The 21,106-nt window shown below is 35.4% G+C and overlaps 1 protein-coding gene across 1 annotated transcript; it reads left to right on the forward strand.

Moving 5' to 3' along the window:
• The first annotated feature begins 1,436 nt into the window (after positions 1–1,436).
• LOC149162682 (signaling peptide TAXIMIN 1-like) lies at positions 1,437–2,553 on the forward strand. Its single transcript, XM_089435765.1, has 2 exons — positions 1,437–1,641; positions 2,251–2,553. Exons 1-2 carry the CDS (start codon positions 1,532–1,534, stop codon positions 2,372–2,374), a joined length of 234 nt encoding a protein of 77 aa, XP_089291891.1. The 5' UTR covers positions 1,437–1,531; the 3' UTR covers positions 2,375–2,553.
• Positions 2,554–21,106: the final 18,553 nt, after the last annotated feature.

A 21,106-nucleotide genomic window follows, 5' to 3' on the forward strand; every position in this document is an offset into this window, starting at 1 on the left:
TTAACAGTTTGACACACACATATATCGAGGGGGGTAAATGAAAATTAAACATTTTAACTCTATGAAAATAAAATAAAAGAAATAGAAAAAAACCTTATAAAAATAAAATAATAAGAAAAGTAAAAATAACCCATCACATTGAGAACCCATGGTATATTCATGTGGAATATTGTCTATTTAAAAAAGGAAATTAAACTAGCCTAGATCCATCTTAACTCTGGATCTATCAAGAAGGATCAAATCTATTGAGATGCAAATATTTCTTAGAATAAATCTGTGGAGATGCAAATATCTCTTAGAATGAAGAGATTTGATCAATCTCAGTTCTTGGTAAATCTGGAGTTAAAATGGATCTATGCTAGTTTCATTATTTATTTTATTTTATTTTCATCTAGTCAAAATGTTGAACATTACAACATCTCTATCATACTAGAGAGCATTTGTCCATATAATACATTTTTTTAATTTTTGTCCATATAATACATTTTTTTAATTAATCAATTTAATTTAAAAGATAAAAAGCACACAACTATTTTGAAAATAAATCTCAACCATTTCTTTATATATATTATTATAAATATTTTAAAATATTCTATGGAAGTTAAATTCTTACGATTCACTTTATAATTCTAAAAACCTTATTCTAAATAAACATATCTATACATGCCAAAAAACTTAGTATTTAAAATATTTTAACTCCAATAATTATATAAAAAATTATAATTAAAAAATAAATTAACTTATAATCAAATATCATTGCTTAATATATTATTTAAATTAAAAAATTGTTACCAATATTATTTAATTTGAATGAATCTCGTCCTTAAGTGAGTTAACAACTAACCTCCTTACAAAACACATACATATTTAAATCAAGGTATCTCATCATGGGCTTCACAAAGTCTTGAACGATGGGCTTGAAGGATGGGCCATCCTTGAGAAATCAATCAATCAATTCTAGACTTGGAATATTTCGAAAAAGAGTTGTTAATAGTAGAGTTTAGAAAATTTCAAAAGTTCGTTAACAACCGTTTAACTTTACTCATATACACCAAGAAATATTCCAGAGTCTGGATTCAAACAAATTACAACTACGTTAGATCAAGAAATATTCCACAATCTAGATTCAAACCAATTACAACTACAACAGATCTCAACGTCGGGGAGTGACGTGTGACGTATACAGTGTCTCACACGGAAGATGATGAAATTTACAGTGTGTTGCACGCAGGACATGATAAAATATGCACCAGGTCAATGGATTCTGGATTTATATGTAACGACTTTGTATTAGGAAACCACATGACCGGGAAATCGACCCAAATCAAAATAAACAAAACGCCAACAGCTCGATATTGATAGAGATGTTGCAAAAGTCCTCATCCTTGTATACAGTCCGTGTGTAATTGACTTTCTACTCCGCTAAATTAGAAATATCTTCTTTGTTTGCTTTCATGACATTGGAGACCGGAAAACTCATGATCACAACCAGATCGTTAGCATTCAAGGGAAGTTGGGTATTGCCGAACATATGGGTTACGAAGATCGTAAGTGCAGGCCTCTCGGTTTTCTGCTCGGACTTCCCTTTGCGCTTCTCGCCTTCTCGATTTCGTTAGTTGGTATCCCGTTTTGGATTGTTGGGTTAGTATTTATTTTGAAATTCTTCATTTTGCATTTTTAACGTGGTTCTTGGAGTTATTCAATCACGGTTTAGGTCACCGTTGAGGTATTGAATGGGATATTTTCAAAATCTGTAATGAAGGGTTGGGTATCAAAGGAGTTGTTTCAAAATCCGTCACCGGAATCTTAAAAAATCGCAGTAAAGACAACTCCGGTATTAAATGGAATATTTTCAAAATTTACCAGTAAAAGTTGGGTATTAAAAGGGATGTTCTCAAAATTGCAAATAAGAATTTAAGTATTGAATAACTAAATTTGATCAGAAGAGCTTGGATATTGAATAGATATTCTTCAAATCTGCAAATAAAGATGGGCTATAAGGGTTGGGTGTTAAATGGGATAGTCTCAAAATCTATAAATAAGAGTTGGGTATTAAATGGGATATTCTCAAAATTGCAAATAAGAATTGAAGTATTGAATAACTAAATTTGATCAGAAGAGCTTGGATATTGAATAGATATTCTTCAAATCTGCAAATAAAGATGGGTTATTTGATTGGCCTGGCCTGAGAATTAATTGGCTTGCCATTTTTCGTCATTTGAAATTGATGGGTGTTTGTTGTTGTTGCAGGATGTTGCTCAGCTGGATATGCCCATGTTGCATCTTTGTTACAGTTTGGGTGAAAACTGCCTCAGATTTTATGAAAGCTCCTCTGCATGTCATGAAGTGGTTTACTTCTCGAATACCTTGTTGACTTGACAAAATAAGAGATATACCCACACCCTTGAATATTCTTTTTTGCGTTGTATGGGCGTTGGATTATGCATCCCTTGAGTAACCTTTTGTCAATTTTGTGTTAGATGCGTACTAGATTATGCATCGGGGTTCACCATAAAAATTGCAGTATCGTATGGGCGTTGGATTATGCATCCCTTGAGTAACCTTTTGTCAATTTTGTGTTAGATGCGTACTCGATTATGCATCGGGGTTCACCATAAAAATGGCAGTATTAGAATAACCATGGAGCATAGCACTTTATTATATATGTAAAATGTGATATATTTTTATATGAAAATTTTAATTATCAATTTATTTGAAGTTAAGATGGATCTATGTTGGTTTTTTATAAAATAGATCTATGTTGGTTTTTTTTATATATATATAAACTCTATGTTGAGTCTCGAAGGAATTGCACATCTTCATTTTGAGCCAGACACAAATAAAATGTTTAAGTGATACAATTCTTGGTGAGATTGTAAATTTTTGTTGTTTATATTGCATTTTTGAATGCATAAATAGATTTAATGCCTTGGAAACCCACATGAACACTAGACAAAACCGAGTCCAAAATATATGCTTGCAAAAGGACCAAAACATATGAATATTTTTATTTTAAATTGCTTTATAGAGTATGTAGATAATTGACATTGAAATATTTCGCTCAACATGGGCATTGAAATATTGTATTTTCAATTGTTTTATTTAATAATAAGTAGTTGCTATTCCCCTATGGAGGTGTTAAATATATCGACGAATGTGGTTCACATTAAGCTCTGCCCATCTAACGACAATCCACATGCTTGATGCATCGGTCGATGCATTTCTCAACCTACATAGCAAGGAGCCTTAACTCCATCTATGTGAGCATGGCCTATTGATCATTTTCCATGAATTTCCTTAGTACACGCCTAGGATGGCTCACTCCATTAGTTTGCTTGACATTGTTGTTGATTTTTCCATCAGAAGCGATGGACTTTCCCTACCTCATTCCTTTGTTTATGTCAAGTTATATCAACCTTCTTCATCCCCTACTCTCACCCTTTGCGGATTTTGGTGATCACGCTACTCCTCTACTATTTAATGTCAACTTCCTATTGAGTCTCACTAAAGGCTCCTCCATCTTTTCCTAGTTGCATGTGATCCACCCTTCTCATTTGGCATTGTTCAATGTGGTGAGGCTCTTTCTCCCCACCATAATGGTGACTCGCCAACAAGCTCACAACAAAAAATGAGGATGAAGTCATGAAGATATTGTGGGTACACATTCCAGGTGTCGAGTAGATGCATTTGCTCCCCATTGTTAGGATGACACCCCTCTAGAAACTCAATCTAAGCTTAATGAGATTGAAATGGAAGTCATGTGTAATCATCAACGAATTTCTTATGTTAATGTTTTGGACAACATTACAGCTTGGATCCCTAACCCAGGGAATTATCAAGGATTGCAAAAGCATTATTTATATTTTCAATTATTCTTTCTATTGAAATACTTTATTTATAGCCAACATTAAAATCTCTCTCTCTCTTTGTGTTGGGTGTGGGACGGGGGTAGGGGGTAGGGGGGAGTTGATATTTAAATATATTAGTTAATATCTTTATTCATTTTTTCCTTTTTCCCTTTTTATTAAATTACATTATAATTCATACGCACAAAACATACCAGATATCAGTATTACTATCATGGTCTGCCACAAGGGAAAGTAGACCAACGATAGTAAAGCTAATGTAACATTCTTCTGTCTATCAAAAATAACCAAAATAAACCTACTTCCTATGAATCACTACATCAAGACAAATGTCTAGAAAAGTTATCAGAAAACTTACAAACAATTAAATAGGTATACTACACAAACCATAGCTGTGAAACATATGAGAAAGTAAAATAAAGTTTGCTAATATAAAAATAAAATAACAAGGGACCTAGGCATGCATCAATCTTGAGAAGTCGCAAGGGCAGGATCTTGTGTGCTTGGACCTATTGGGGAGTGTCTCCCACACTACATATACTTCTTAATGTGAGATATCCGAGCATCCAAGTTGATAATAAAAGAGCGTTGGTGCTTTTGAATTCACTGGTTGTCATTGAGGCAGATTAGGACTTCATTATGATCCTCCTATTTTTCTTTGATGATGCGGCCTAGTATTTTTTCCATTTTTCTATTTAGAGTGATGGAGTGGAAATATTGGTTCCTAAGATCTTTAATATGGATAGGATCTAGGACCTAATCATAAAAAATTTCCTAAACCTACGATTAAGAATGGGCATTGTAGTTGTTTATAGCTTAGGCATTAAGTTGGTGAATTTTGTCCTTGATTTCAGGAGGGTTGGATGAAAGATAAATTTCCGTTATAGACGAGGCCTTGGTTTGAGCTCTAGGTCTGCCTATGGAACCTCTGCCACCAAAACCATGCCTCAGGCACATTTATTTCCTCGACATGACACTAAGGGAGGACTAGAACTGAGAAAGAGATGCTTCAAGATATGAGTGTAGGTTGGGAGAATGAGAACTAGACAGAGCCAACATAGAGCTAATAAAAGGTAAAGCTTTAGGAGTGTAGAGTGTTATGTAACCAAATCACAAAACAAATGAAAATATAGACCAACGACTTGAAAATAAGCCTCTTTGAGGGGGAAACCTCCTTTTCCATCACATAAATGAACAATTATTGGATGATTCAAATGACAAGACCTCCTTGGTATATATAGGAGTCTAAGGGGTCATAATATAATTAGGGCCTACATAAACATAACAATGTAAGGGCACAACAATAACAATATGGGGGATACACTAGTATTATAGGGACCTAACATGCCCCTCTTTTAAAAAAGGGATGTCCTCAATGCTTGAGTAGTTCTAGATGCTTCTATATAAAATAATAATCCTCCCATGAGGAATATTCAGTTGGTAAGTTCTTCTACTTAATGAGATACTTTGAAATTGATCAATTTTGTGGTTGTCAAATTCTTGTTTCCATGATTTCTTTAGGCTCTAATATGACTTTTCCTTCCTCATCAAGTTCTGGAAATATATTTTGAGCTGGAAGTTTGTCACCTATGACCTTCAAACATGAAACTTGGAAAAATGGGCATATTCGTGAAGATGCAGGTAGGTCCAATTTGTATTCCATAGTACCAATATTTTTCAATACCTTATCAGGGCCATAGTACTTGGGGAATAATTTATTTTCCTTCTTAGCTTGCGTGAGTGACATTTATTTGTATGGTTGTTGTCATAAAAATACCCAAGCGCCCACATCAAAACTTCTTTCATTACAATGTTGATATGACAGTTGCTTCATTCGATTATATGCTAGAGTCAGATTATCCTTTAAGGGTTAAAGAACTTGTTGTTGATGCTTGTTGTGATCTTCCACTACTTGAAACTTAGAACGGTCTCTTAGAGATGATGTGATGGATGGTGGATGATATCCGTAAAGCACCATAAATGGGGTCATTTTTGTTGTGGTATGGAATGAAGTGTTATACCACAATTCTGCCAGAGGTAACCACTTGAACCATTGTGTTTCTTTATTAGATAAAAAGTAACAAAGATATCCTTCTAAACATTTGTTCATTATCTCAGTTTACCCATCAGAATGAGGATGATAAGATGAGTTATGAGCCAATTGAGTACCAAGACAAGAAAATAATTCTATCCAAATTTTTTTGGTGAAAATGGGATCTTTGTCACTTACAATAATCTTTGGGTTTCCATGTAACTTTTGAATTGTTTCAACAAATGAAATAGCGATCACACTGGTTTTGAAAGGATGAAATAATGCACAAAAGTGTGCATACTTAGTAATTTTATCAACTACCACCATGCTGACACTCTTTCCTATGAACTTGGGTAAACCTGTGAGAAAATCCATTGAGACCTCCTCCCAATGTTGACTTGGAATGGAAATCCTTATACTATTCAATGCATATTCCCCCATGGTTAGATTGATGTTATGGAACTTCCATGAGAAATTTATAGTTCCTCCATTTGTAACCATCACTTGGCACTTTGGTGTTGGGTATAAAAAACAATTCAAGTCCTTCGCTATCATAGAATGAATAAAATTATGGGTACTACCCAAATCAATCAGCATTATTACCTTTTTCTTCTTGAAATGTCCTTCTATCTTGAGAGTTTGAGGAGTGGTAATTCTCGCCAATGCATTACAAGATATGGTTTGATTAATCTATTATTTTTCATCCCCTAGGGTTGGTTCCTGGTTTATATATTTTTATTTTAATGTTTCTTGTCCCTTTTCTTCCTCCTCTTCACAATCTATGTAAAATAATTTCTTCTCAAAACACTTATGACCTTTAGTGTATTTTCTAACACAACTGTAACAAATCCCTTTTGCCCTTTTTTCCTCTAGTTGTTGTGGTGTCAACCTTGTAAGTTGTGGAAGGCTAAGAGTGGAAACACTTCAATCTTTATATTTTTGAGTGGTATACCTCCTTGTTGCCATAATTTTTCTTTCAACTTTTCTTTCCACCATGAATGCCTTATCCAATGAATTAGGTTCCCATGTTGGATGTTATCCTTTAAATTCCCTATGAATACATCAATTATATGCTCCTCTGGAATATTAGTTACCTTCATATTCAATATTTGGAATTCCTCAATGTGCTCATCCATTGAACCCCTTTGTTTGAGATTTATCAATTGGCTAAATAAGGTGATGCTCTTTTTATCCTCATAATGTGCTATCAATTCCTCCATAAAAATTCATCAAGTGAAAATTGATTTACAAGAAACAATTCATTGATATCACAAAAAATGATTGGGTTATAAATATAAATATGCAATGTGTACCCTTTGTGTGTGTTACACATCATGCAAATCAAAGAATTTCTTCATTTGTAGTATCCATGTTACCGGATCCTTGCCATCAAACATCCTCACATTAATCTTCAGAATATGGTTAGTCTTAGAACCAAATTTGGAGTCTCTAAAATCATGATTCACGTTCTATTTTTTCTCATCATGAGTTTCATGAAATACCTTATTGCAACTAGGAAACCTTCCTTCTAGAAACTTTGTCAAACCTTCCTTAAACCCTTCCATGTCTTCATTTAAAGCATTCATCTTGCCTTTTATTTCTACTTTTAAATCGACCATGTCACCTTTCATTACTACTTTTAAACAATCTAATTCATCTTGGTTTCTCTGTGTGAGAGTGAAAAATTTTGCACCTGTTCCCGCAATTTTGATATATCACATTGAATTTCTTCCTTTTCATGCGTCATAATAGAGCTTTCTGAGCCTTAATGGGTGTATAAAAAAAATTGTTTGGGAGGAATTTTAGAACCAATTAATGATATTTGTGTGTCATTATGACCTTTTAATCACTTCAAAATAATATTTCAAACAAAAGTTTTACAAATTTAAAAATACACACCTTTTAGAGCTTGATTTTGAGCTTGTTAATAATTATGAAATGGAACTGTTGTATCTGTATGATTTCTTCCTCCTAAGGTTTGAAATTGTGTCTTGAGGTAGCCCTATGTGTCCTCTTTCTGACACCACCGGTTATATTGAAATTAGACTTTTCAAGATGAATTTATGCCAAATCTCCCATGAGGACCTGATTATTGACTCGTTTAGTACAAACAACTTGTACGAGATGCCACATGTCACTATTTTCACCTTCGGCCGTAAATATTATACACAAGAAACTATAGTCTTTTCACTTTCAGTAACTTTTTACAAAATTAAAATTTGTTGAACAAAGAGAAAGCTATGAAGATTTTACTAAGAACACCTGTTTGAGATAGAATTATAGAGCATGCAAAAACCCTAATTTCCTTGGACCATATCTCCAAAAATATAGCAAATCAAGCTCTGAATTTTTTGCAAAAATGTTCATCAATATTTTGTGTCCACGTGGTCAAAATTTCAATTTCTAAAGCCTCACAAAAAAAATTATAGAGAAAATTCCAAGATAACTTGTTTGAAGAAGTGAAACCCTAGGATCCAGAGCTCTGATACCAAATGTTATGTAACCAAATCACACAACAGAAGAAAATATAGATCAATGAATTGAAAATAAGCCTCTTTGAGGGGACAACATCATTTTACATCACATAAATGAACAATTCTTGGATGATTCAAATGACAATACCTCCTTTGTATATATAAGTGCCTAAGGGGTCACAATATAATTAGGGCCTACATAACAATAAAAATGTAAGGGAACAACAATAACAATAGTGGGCTTCTATGGGGCATAATAATAACAGTAGTGGGATTCTACGAGGCACAACAATAACACAATGGGGTTTACACTAGTATTATAGGGACCTAACAAAGAGGACAAGGACAATGAGAGTTGAGTGAACTATAGTAATAAACAAGGGATTACATTAGGTAATAGGGGGTGTTTGTGGGCTTGAAAAGGAGCTAGAAAAACTCATTCCAATGGACCTCTAGTAGGTGTCTCTACCCTAATGGGAAAAACTATATTCTTGGACTAAAATGTCAAAGCCTCGTGACTATAGAAACAATACCAATAAGAGATGATAGAATTTAGTGAATTTACCAGTGTGCTAAATATGTGCTCATTCCATAATTTCTCATAAAAGTTATGGTGTTATCCCTAACAACGACTAATTCTCAAACCTAAAACATGCAACCCCGCGATTATGATAAAGTTGAAAAGTATCTAGCCGCTAATGAGTCAAGTTAGTTGGAAGGCCAGACCAGAAGTAACTGGACCTTCCTTCATAGGAGTGCCACAATTCTAGACATTGGGAAGGTAATATCCCATCTGTAGCCTAGTGATACAATGAAGACTCCAAAAAATAGTTTAGTAATTCCAGCCTTTCCATGATGGCATGGAAGTCGTGGGGGTTTCCATATTAATTTATTAGCTCATCATAACTCATAACATGTATGATTGTATGGGGAAGTTGGCCACGCCATTCCCCTTTTTAATACATGGGAAGGCATTAGGGTAGTAGGATTTCTCCCCTCCCTCAATAGGCATGCCATCCAACACCCCATAGGGATATGTTTATTCAAATATTTTATTTAAGGTCTACATTGAAATATTTTTAACAAAAATATTTTATTTTTTTAATATGTTCAATTATTTTATCTCTTTATATAAAGTTGATATAAAAGTATGTTACTTAATATGGAAAACAAAATATTTTATTTATGGTTTAGAGTCATTTTTTTTTTAAATTAAGATTACTTAATATGGACAACGAAATATATTATTTATGGTTGAAAGTGGAATATTTTTTGTTATTAACATTTTTTTCAAATACCATATGTCAACTCTATGTGAACTATCGAAGGAACTATACATATCCTTCATATTTGGTTTTAATATCAATCAACAAACTTAAAGAGCATAATTATTAATGAGAGTGAGATTATTCATGTTTTATGATGATTTTAATTAAAACTAAACAAATATGTATATTTTTTATTTTATATTATAGAAAATATTATTTTTTATTTAGTGCATATTTTAGTTTATTTTTAAAAGGGACATGTGTCAACTCTAGGTTGGTCACACAAGAAATTACACATATCCATTATACTAGAATATAGAGTGCACCTCTCGATGAAACCTCTAAAATAGGGGATTGTAACACCCCACCCCACATTTAACAACTTTTACAAGATCTCTAGGGTAAACATGAGCCGTGAGTTACTATGTATGACACGACATTCTAGTTCCACTTATGGAAGTGGGGCCTACTACCTTTAATCTTTACTGCAACCTCTAAGAACACCAGATCACCCAAGATGTCCAACAACATCTACTGATCAACTTTTTCTATAATTAGAGCTACTTTTTTTACTCACCTCGCAGCTTGGTTGCAATGTGCTAAGTTGTCAATGTAGCCAGAAGGCTCCATATGCACGCACAGGTTGTCCCCCGTGTGGCTACAACCAAAATTTCATGGTTAAGATACTGCGACCAAAAGCCTTGTTCTATTTTTGCAGGGCTAGCTCCATGCCAACTACCCAGAATATTCCAAAACTTTGTCATTAACCTGTAGGAGTTTTCATTTATTGTTCTTGGCCTATTTCCTACTCACACTTATCAAATACATGAAAATCATTTAGACAAACACTTGGTAGACAAGGTAATTGTAGGTTATAAATGCATGAATTAGTTAAGTTCATCAGAGAATCATCAAGAAGGCTTGTTTCCCTTTATTACTAGTTGCAATAACACACATTATCTCATGCATTCATACAAGATAATTAAGAGCCCATCAATCCATGGAATGGATCCTTAACTAAATCACATCATATTATGAGAAATATGCCATGCATGTAAGCAACATTTAATCAGATTAGAACCATGACAAAGTATTCATAAAATTACACATAAAATAAAAACGTGTGATCATAAATCTCAATAAGAATCAACACATAATAACATATGAAAATTCCAACCAAGTCAGGGACTTCCACGTACTACCTAACCATGGATTGGGATAACCCAAATATCTCTTTCAACCAATCAGCCTCGTGCCATATTCCAACCATGAATGTGGGATGTCATGGGATAAACCAAAATAGAACCAACTAGGGAATCCATAGGTTAAACCACCTCAACCCTCAACTACAGTGATTTCACCTAAACCAGTCGAGAAATCACCAAAAACAAGCTTGGATACCTCATAATTTCTTCACCATACCTAGAGGAATTTTCCTATCTCTACCCACCTTTTAAGGGCTTCCAGAGAAAACCATCTCCACCCCAACCCTTGGGATTTTCATGACATCACCTCACCTGGATCCAAAATTGTCTGGTAATCCAAATCTCGTCCAAGAGTGAATCCCATCACACCATGGCTATCAAAGGAAATGACAAGGAAAGGTTGTGACCACTGTCAATCTAGGAAAATCCCATGCCAATGACAACAAAATAATCATGTAAATCAAATGCATGTACCATGCAGTCAAATCCTAACAAGAAAATCACACATGCAACCTATTACCTACAAAATATTCATGTTGTAGTTGATGTTCCAATCTTCTCCTTGTGCTCCCTTGCTTTCCTTTTCTTGTCTTTTGCTTTCTTTCTCTCTCTCTCTCTATTGGAGTACGATTTCTTCCTTGGCAAAAATAAAATTGTCCAAAACTGAAACTGATCAAAAGTTGTCAATTGTTTCTCACATGTATTTTTATCATTGATGGTTGGTGTCTCTTCCTTTCCTTTCTTTTTTACTTTCATTTTCATGATGTTATCTATAATTTCCCTTGCATGCATATTCTTCTCTCTTCATCTTCTTTTTATCCTATTTTCCTTTATTCTTGAATTAAATTGCCATTTATTGCATTTTGTATTTTCAAATGCTAATGCCGATTTCAATAGCCATTGATTAACCACAAGCAATACCCACTTTAATTATTTTCCCTCCGTTCAGCTTGGAATACGTGTCCCATTACCTTGGTCTTATTTTTTCCTTTATAAGGTCCTTCCATTTACATGAAAAATCAACCTGAGGTAGTTACAAACCCCTCCCCCTTGGGAAAAAACCGTCCTTGATGTTCTATAAAACTTAAGACCAGCAAACTACTGAAAACAAAACATACTTGTTATTGGAGCTTTATAACACAAATTGTTACAATATTTACAATGTTAAACTGTTGAAAATATGACAAACATATTGTATATTGGATATTTATAATCAATCACACACACACACACCAAAACTCAGTTTCTTCAACCAACAAATAAAGAATGATATAATGCTCACATCTGATCAATCATCTCCCATGTAGCTTCGTCGGGCCCAAAGTGCTTCCACTGCACTTTAACTTGCTCTATTTTTCACTTCTGGAGCATGAGCTCTTTATGCTACAATATGCATTGAGGCATTGAAGCTCTAGATGGAACTCTCCCTCTAGTTCCACCTTCAATAGAGACTAATCAATCACATGATCAACATCCTGTACATATCTCTTAAGCAATGAAACATGGAAAGCATCATGGACTTTGATTGGTGGTAGCAAAGCAAGACTGTAGGCCACTAGTCCAATCCTCTCAAGGATCTCAAAAGGCCAACAATACTGAGGCGCCAACTTGGCACATGACTCAATCCTCAAGGATCTCCTCTTGGTTTTGGTCCATAAGTACAAATGCTCCCCAACCTGAAACTCCTTGAATGTTGTATGTCAATCTTCATAACTTTTTTTTAATCCTATGTTGTATTTAAATTCCTTTTAATAACCTACATTTCCTATTCCATCTCTGCCAACATATCAAGTCCAATCAACACCATGTTCACTGGATCACTCTAGCTGATAGGAGTATTACAACTCCACCCATAGAGAGCCTCAAATGGACTCATCTTCAAGGATTAATAATACACATTATTATAAGAAAAATCCACCAGTGGAAGATACTCCTCGCACTCCCTCTATTGATGCATGACATACATCCTCAACATATCCTCAAGGATCTTGTTAACCCTCTTTGTATGTACTCTGTCTATGGATGATAAGTTGTACTGAAAGTTAACTCTATCCCCAAGCCTAAAAACAAATCCTTCCAAAACCTATAAGTGAACTTGGCATCTTTATCTAATATAATCTTCTTGGGAACCCCATGCAACCTCACTATCTCCTTGATGAAGATCTGAGGTACCTCACTAGTTGAAGTTGTAGACTTCACTACAATGAAGTGAGCTACATTGCTCAACCTCTCAACCACAACCATGATGGAGTCATGTTGCCTTGATGTCCTAGGAAAACCTATAATGAAGTCCATGGAAATGACCTCCCATTTCCATTTTGGAATTAGAATAGGTTGCAATAGACCAGCTGGATGCCTGCATTCAACTTTTACCAATTGACAATCCAAACACTTGGAAACAAACTAAGCCACCTATTTCTTCAAATTTTTCCAATAGTAGAATTTCATAACAATTTTCAAAGTCTTCTAATATTCTGGGTGGCTTGAATATGGCTTAACATGAAACTCTCTCAAAATAATCTTCTTCAACTCACTGTTATCTGGCTCATAGATCATATTCCTGAATCTGACCAAGCCATCTATTGTGAGGTGATACTCCTCATCCTAATCACCTTAACCCTACTACTACAATCTCTACTTTAGTTACTGATACTTCTCATCATTTTTTCATGCACATAAGATCCGCTCATGTAAATATGTCCCATAAGAGCTCACAACTGAAATATGACACCTACACTCTCCTATTAATAGAATTTGCAACCCTATTCTCCTTACCTTTGATATACCTAATCTCGAAATCAAACTCACTAAGAATATCAAACCATCTAGCTTCCATTGCATTCAGATTGGGTTGGTCAAACAAATACCTTAGTCCATTGTGATAACTCATCAAGAGAAACCTCCTCCCAAGAAGATAATGTTTCCACGTCTTCAATGCATGAATAATAACTTCCAACTCAAGGTCATAAGTCACATATTTTTTCTCATGCTCATTCATCTTTCTCAATTCACAGCAAACCACCTACCCTTCCTTCATTAGGACTCCACCAAGTCCTTCCTTACATGTATTTGTACAAACCACAAACTCCTTATCAGGATTTGCAATATTCAAAACTAGAGCATTGGTAAGAAAATGGTTCAACTTCTCAAAGCTAGCTACACACTCAACAATCCTTTCAAGCTTCTTCCCTTTCCTCTGCAAATATGTGATAGGAAATCCAATATTGCAGAAGTTCCTGATGAACTACCTATAATAACCTACTAGTCCCATGAATGATCTGACCTCATCCACATTCTTTTGAGTTGGCCACTCCATGATAGCCTTAATATTTTCTGAATCCACTATTATCCCTTCCTTGGAAACAACATGTCCCACATAATGAATCTGAGTCTGAAATAAACTGCACTTGCTAATATTGGCATACAACTGATGCTCTCTCAACAATCTCAATATCGCCGCTAGGTGCTCTGCATGCTCCTCCTCATTCTTTGCATATACCAATATATCATGAACAAAGACTATCACAAACTTGTCCAGGTAAGGGCACAACACACAATTCATTAAACACATGAAGGTGGATGGAGCATTGTTAAGACCAAAAGGAACCACCATGAACTCATGGTGCCCATTCCATGTACAAAATGAAGTTGTATATATTTATTATTATTTGATGTGCACCTGATGATATCCGGATCTCATATTAATCTTTGAAATATCGTTTATCCCTTCAAATGATCAAATAAATCATCAATTTGAGGCAAATAATGCATGTTCTTGATAGTCACCTTGTTCAGTTGTCTGTAATCAATGCACAATCTAAGAGTACCATCATTCGTCTTTACAAACAACAACAGTGCACCCCAAGGTGACAAACTTGGCCTTATGTATCCCTTATCAAGCATCTATTTAAGTTGCAAATTCAATTCCACCAACTCCAGAGTGCTCATCATGTATGGTGCCTTAGATGTTGGTGTTTCTCCTGGTACCAACTCAATAGAGAAATCCACCTCTCTATGAGGAGGAAACTTTGGAATATCTGCAGGAAACACATCTTGAAACTGTTTCAAGATAGGATACTTGCTCGGGACTTCGTCATCCTCAACATCCTTTCCTTTGTCACTAGAAATATGAACTACGTGAAATACACACCATTTATTGTAGTTGTGCTTAGCTTGCATTGTTGTAACCATTCTCACTAATGTAGGATTCTTCTTTACCTACAATATTCTCTTGTCTCCCTCATAATTTAGGCACTTAATGGCCTTCTCATAGAAATATACCTTGGTCCTATGATTAAACAACCAATCCATGCCCAAAAGCATGCTATATGAACCCAAAGAAAGCACATTTATGTGTGTTGTTGTAGGCATGCCTTTAAGCTCAATTGCACAAGATTTCACCCAATGCCTGAAATCTTATCTTAGTCCATATAGCCAACTACACCAAACAAGATTTTGCATGCACTTCTTTATTCAAATGATACTGATCCACCAGGTCAAGACTAACATAGCTATAATTAGATTCATGATCAATGAAAATGGAAACAACTTGATCACAGAGCTTACCTTCCATCTAAATAATAGATGTGTAATGGTATGCCTACCTGTTATTAAGTGTTGCATTGATCCAAGGAATGCCCTAACCAACATCCTCAACTATTTGCGGCTCCAGAGCATAGTAGATATGTGGCCTTCCACCCTAAAACAATGTGCAATCCTTCTTATGATGGTCTTTAACACAAATCCAACACTTCAACAGTTTCCTGTCGTTGCCTTTATTATGTTCCTCTCTAGGCTAAGACCCATGTCCTTTCTCAATCATATTAAACTTGTTATGAGGGGTTTCATTTTCCTTCTCACCTTCATCTTGAGATCTTCCTCGCTTCTTGGGCCATTTTCCTTTATTATTCTCATTACCTTTCTAGTCACACTTGAATGCAGACTTACACTTTGACTACTCATAACAATGCTTCAACTTGTTGATGGCTTCCTCCAAACACCAAGGCTCATCAAACTCAATCTGGTCTTTGAATGATAATGCAAATCCACTGATGAATCTTTTTATCTTTGCTTTCTCATCCTTGAGGTAGACCTCAACAATTTTAGAAATTTGGTTGTATAATATTCATTTGTCATGGAACCCATCCTGAGCTCATAAAAATCCTTGGCCTTTCCATCATAATATCTCTCAGACAGGTACTTCTTCTTGAAGAGTCTTTCAAACTCATCCCAAGTCAACTTATTTTCTCTGATGTCTATTGACATTCTTAATATCTTCCCACTAGATATCTAATTTTCCCTTGAGACTGAAGGTGATTATATTAGCTTTCATGTTCTCTGAGTAATCATGCAATATGAAAATTTTCCACATTCTTAGAAGCCATACTTCTACATCTTCTTATTTCTTCATTTCCCCATTGAAAGTATGGTGCTTGGATTTTTTTAATTCCTCTAGAAAGTACTTTCTCCTCCTATGACGTTGGCGGTGATGGTGATGATGTCTCCTAGAAGAAGAGATAGAATGAAACCCATGTGTGCCAATCCTCTTGTCAGGTGTATCGAAGAGTATGCCACTCTTCATAGTATCATATATGTCCATCATGTACCTTTTTTGAGACCTTCTTCCATCCACCCCATTAGCCTTCTCTTCTTGCCTATCTCCATGACTGATCCCCAGTTATCTCCTACTTATGTAAGTCTGAATGACTCTGAAGAAACACTACATTGACTTCAACATTCTTTTCTTAAGCCTTTGAAAGTATTTTTTGTGTGTCAATCAACATGTTATTATCTTCCTTACAACTTATAATGTTTTCTCTCACACTCTTTATTATATCTACTAGATCAGGAGAATATTCCTCTCCTTGCTGCTCAACTGAGTTTTCCCACTCCATTGATTTCACTTCCGTTCTGTACAAGGATTCATGTGAATTGTAATCCACTATCCTTCTCTTCATCTTTTTTCCTTCTATTTCCTGCAAACATGTTGGGAATACTGAGAGGCGGGGTGAATCAATATTCCTTAGCAATTAGCACTTTTAAATCTTTTCAGAGCATTAGTTAATCTTCAATTATTATTAATGCTTATGCAGTGATAATAGTAAATAAAAAAACACAGTGGGAATAATAATTTTAGATGGAAAACCCCCTCCAGGTCAAAAACCACCGAAAACGTTTCTAATAAATTCTTTAATCCTCAACCCCAACTGAAATGAAAGAAACTTCCTAGAATTCTAGAAAAGAATTATTCTCTAAATCCCACTGGAAGGACGCCCCAACGCCCTGGTTTCTTCAGTAGTCAACTGAATGGATGCCCCAACACCGTAGTGAGCCTCAACTCGCCCTAGTAGCACCCTACTACCTTGAAGTGTTCACAAGCCCTAACCTGTAGGTGACTTCATACACCTACCTATCACCTCCCTACGACCCTATAATGACTAAAATAAGAGAAGACCGTGGATTCCCAAACTAGGGACAAAAATCCACGATATAATAAGATGTACAATGATTTTCGTGTACTTCACAAAATACCCAATCACTCTATGACCTGTAACTAAACCATGACATTATCCCAACAGAGACTCATATACCTCCCAATAATTCATTTTCGACTGTAGGCAGATTGACTCTTTTACAATAATGACTCTTCCAATGATGACACTTTTACAACTTCACAATGATGATTCTTGGCCTTGAACTTCTTCACAATATACAGATGACTGCCATGTCTTCAAAGGATGTCCCGCTACAATGCTTCCTTTGATTTGATACTTCTTCTCTTGAATTATGCTTGAAGTTGTACTTGAATCTTTTTCTACTTGCATGCAAAATTTGCCTGACAAAACCAATCCCAAAACAAAACAAAATACCCTTCAACTTACCTCTGCCTGCAAAACACATGTAAGTGCATAATAATGAATAAATACAAATTATAATTATAATTCATACCTAAAGTGTGCATGTCACTATTGTTGTTGACTTGTTGCAGCAGTAGACAAAGACTCCCACTCTTGATGTAGGCCTGGACTCTATGCAAGACTATATCCAAAACTGACCTAAAGATATATACAATAAAAAGTGATGATAGACCCTATACTTGTGATGGACCAAGTTCTAAGTACAACAACAGAGACCATTCTATAAAATTTGACAAGACAAGTAACATGAAATTACAACATCATATATATTTAGCAAACTTGGTGTAGCATCAAGAATATGTAGCATCAAATGTGTAGTATCAAGAATAGGATATTTGAAATGTGGTATCAAAACTAACTGTGACATATAGAGACATAGAGATATACCGAGACCCTGTATATACTTACGTTTTCCTGCAAAAACATATGTTAGAGATGATACTCATATTTCAAATGTAAACACTAATCATACATACCTTGCTGTAGGAGACTTACCCTTGACTGTTGATGCGTGGTCCTTACTGCGGTGATCCTTGAATGCATGCTTTTTCTTGTCGTCTAGGATCTCAATATTGAATCTATTGTTTCTATGTAATTTTGAATCTCTAGGGTCTGAAATTGCATCCTCTGGTAGCCCTCTAAGCCCTCTTTCCAACCCCATAGGTTTGATCAATATTGGATTCTTCAAGAAAGATTTATGCCCAATCTCCCACAATGACCTGATTATAGACTGGTTCAGTAGAGCGAACTTGTACGAAGTGCCATGTGTCACTGTTGCGACCTTCAGCCCTAAAAATGTTAATCAAAACACTACAGTACCTCCTCTTTCTGTGATTATTTATGAAATTTGAATCCAATTCTCAAAGAGAAATTTGTGATGATTTTCCCAACGTCACTTGTTTGACATGGAATTCGGGAGCCTGCAAAAACCTTAACTTCCTCAGATCATATCTCCGAAAATATAGTGAACCAAGATCTAAAATTAGGTCACAAGGTTCAGCAAGATTTTGGCTCAAATATATTTTAATTTCATCTTTTGAAGCGTCAAAGAAGAAACGTTCTAGCGAAAATTCCACGATGACCTGTTTGAAGCCTCAAAAGCCCTACTAGAGGAGGATATGAGGGTCATTATTTATATGAATGTCTTGAGTTGAGAGGGTCCTCAACAAGTGAACGTTGGATATATTTTAGGATATTTTATTATTATTATAATTAATTATTTACTATTCAATGACCACAACCATTTATGAGTGCCACGCCACAACCCCATAGGGTTTTAGCCCACTGACTGGTGTTACTAACTTCAAACACAAATATCTCTCAAACTGTGAAGAATTACATGGCATTCCATATATCAACGGAAACATCTTGACAAGTAAAATCCATATAGAAGATCCTTTACTCAGAATAGAGTAAGCTTTCAAGTCAAAATGCTCATGAAAGATCGGGGTAGCCCCTGGTGTTTCTTGGGTTGACATCAATGACAACCATTGATCAACAATCTCCCCATTTGGCATTGATGGAAACACAAGTACTCCCCCTGTGATCATGACACTTCTTCTTCCTACTACCTTCTCTCCCCCTTTTCATCAATGGAAAAGAGTAAATCCCCTTGACAAACAGCCATCTTGCGGACCTGTACACACCTCCACTTCCCCTTTCTACTTGAGTAGATAAGAGAAAGAGTCTAATGAAAACTTGCGAGAATCCCAAGATCTTGGTGAAGATACTCAAATTCTTCACGAGGTAATGGTTTGATAAAGATGTCAGTAGTTTTTTCCTTTGTGCCAAGATATTCAAGCTTGATATTCTTTTCAGAGACCTGCTCTCTAATGAAATGATATTTAATCAGAATGTTCTTCATTTTGGAATGCATCACGGGATCCTTGGAGATACTGATGACATTGGTGTTATCATAAGAGATTGGAATAGGTTCATCAAACTTAACTTGAATATCTTGCAAGGTTGGCTTCATCCAAAGAACTTGAGTACAACAAGTTGTTGCCACGATGTATTCTACTTCCACTGTGGATAACGAGATTGAAGACAAATTTTTACTTAACCATGAGACAAGGAAACCCCCTAGGTAGAATGTTGCTCGACTGGTACTCTTACGATCATCGACACTTCCTACACAATCTGCATCTATATAAGCTTGGATGACCAAATCATTTCCTTTGGGATACCAGAGACCATATTGCATTGTGCCCTTAAGATATCGAAGAATTATTTTGACGACAATGACATGAGATTTTTTTGGTGCTGCTTGGAATCGTGCTACTTGTCCAACTTCCTACATCACATTTGGACAAGAGGTTGTCACATATAGGAGACTATCAATCATGGATCTATACAACCTTTGGTCCACATCCTTTAATGAGTCTTCTAAGCTTAACTTGCAACATGTTACCATGGGGGTAAGGATTGGCTTGAAATCTTTCATCTGGAATTTTTTGAGCATTTCCTTGATGTACTTGGTTTGATATATGAATATTCCTTTATCCTACTGAGAAATCTGAAGCCCCAAAAAGTATGTCAGCTCGCCAAACATAGACATTTCAAACTCACTTTGCATTTTTATGGCAAAGTCTTTACTTAATTTGTCATCGTTGCTACCAAAGATTATATCGTCCACATATACCTCAATAATCGTTAGGTTATCTTAATCCACTTTCACATAGAGATTGTTGTTAGCGCTTCCTTTCTTGAATCCCTGTTGATGTAGATATCTCTCAAGACAAGCACACCAAGTCCTAGGAGCTTGCTTGAGGCCATATAGAGCCTTCTTTAATCTGCAGACATAGTCTTCGTTGTCAGAGAGCAGAAAACCTTCGGGTTGTTCAATGTAAACTTCTTCCTCCAATTCATGATTTAGAAAACGCAACTTAACATCCATTTGGTAGACCTTGATTTTTCTCAAGCAAGCATCAGTGAGAAACATCCTAATAGCTTCCATTCTAGCAACGAGATCAAATGTTTCTTCAAAATCAATTCCTTCAACCTGTGCATATCCTTTGTAGACTAATCTTTCCTTGTTCCTGGTAACCTGTAATCCTTCAACTATTTTGCTGATAATAATTGTACCTGTCTCGAACTTCACAATCCCTAGCCATATGTCCAAAATTGCTACATTTGTAACATTCAGCATCATCTCTCAAATGATCAAATTTGTTGATATTATGTTGAGTTCCAGAATATCCATTTCTGAAGGATCTCTTGGAATTATATTCATTCCAAACATACATGCGGAATTTTGCAGCTCTATGTCCACACTTTCCACATGAATAACAATGACCATAAAAGATAGGTTGATACTGTAGGTTTTAACCCCATACAGAAATTAC

The sequence above is a fragment of the Pinus tabuliformis genome, chromosome 5_2 (assembly GCF_031772625.1).
Source record: "Pinus tabuliformis cultivar Carrire ecotype Pingquan chromosome 5_2, CPIR1, whole genome shotgun sequence".
NCBI lineage: Eukaryota > Viridiplantae > Streptophyta > Pinopsida > Pinales > Pinaceae > Pinus > Pinus tabuliformis.

What these genes read in the sequence shown, in the direction of transcription:
- LOC149162682 (XM_089435765.1), top strand. Translation starts at nt 1,532, where the DNA reads ATGGGTTACGAAGATCGTAAGTGCAGGCCTCTCGGTTTTCTGCTCGGA. An exon ending in ATCCCGTTTTGGATTGTTGG is followed by an intron (nt 1,642 to 2,250) that starts GTTAGTATTTAT and finishes TTGTTGTTGCAG; the next exon opens with GATGTTGCTCAGCTGGATAT.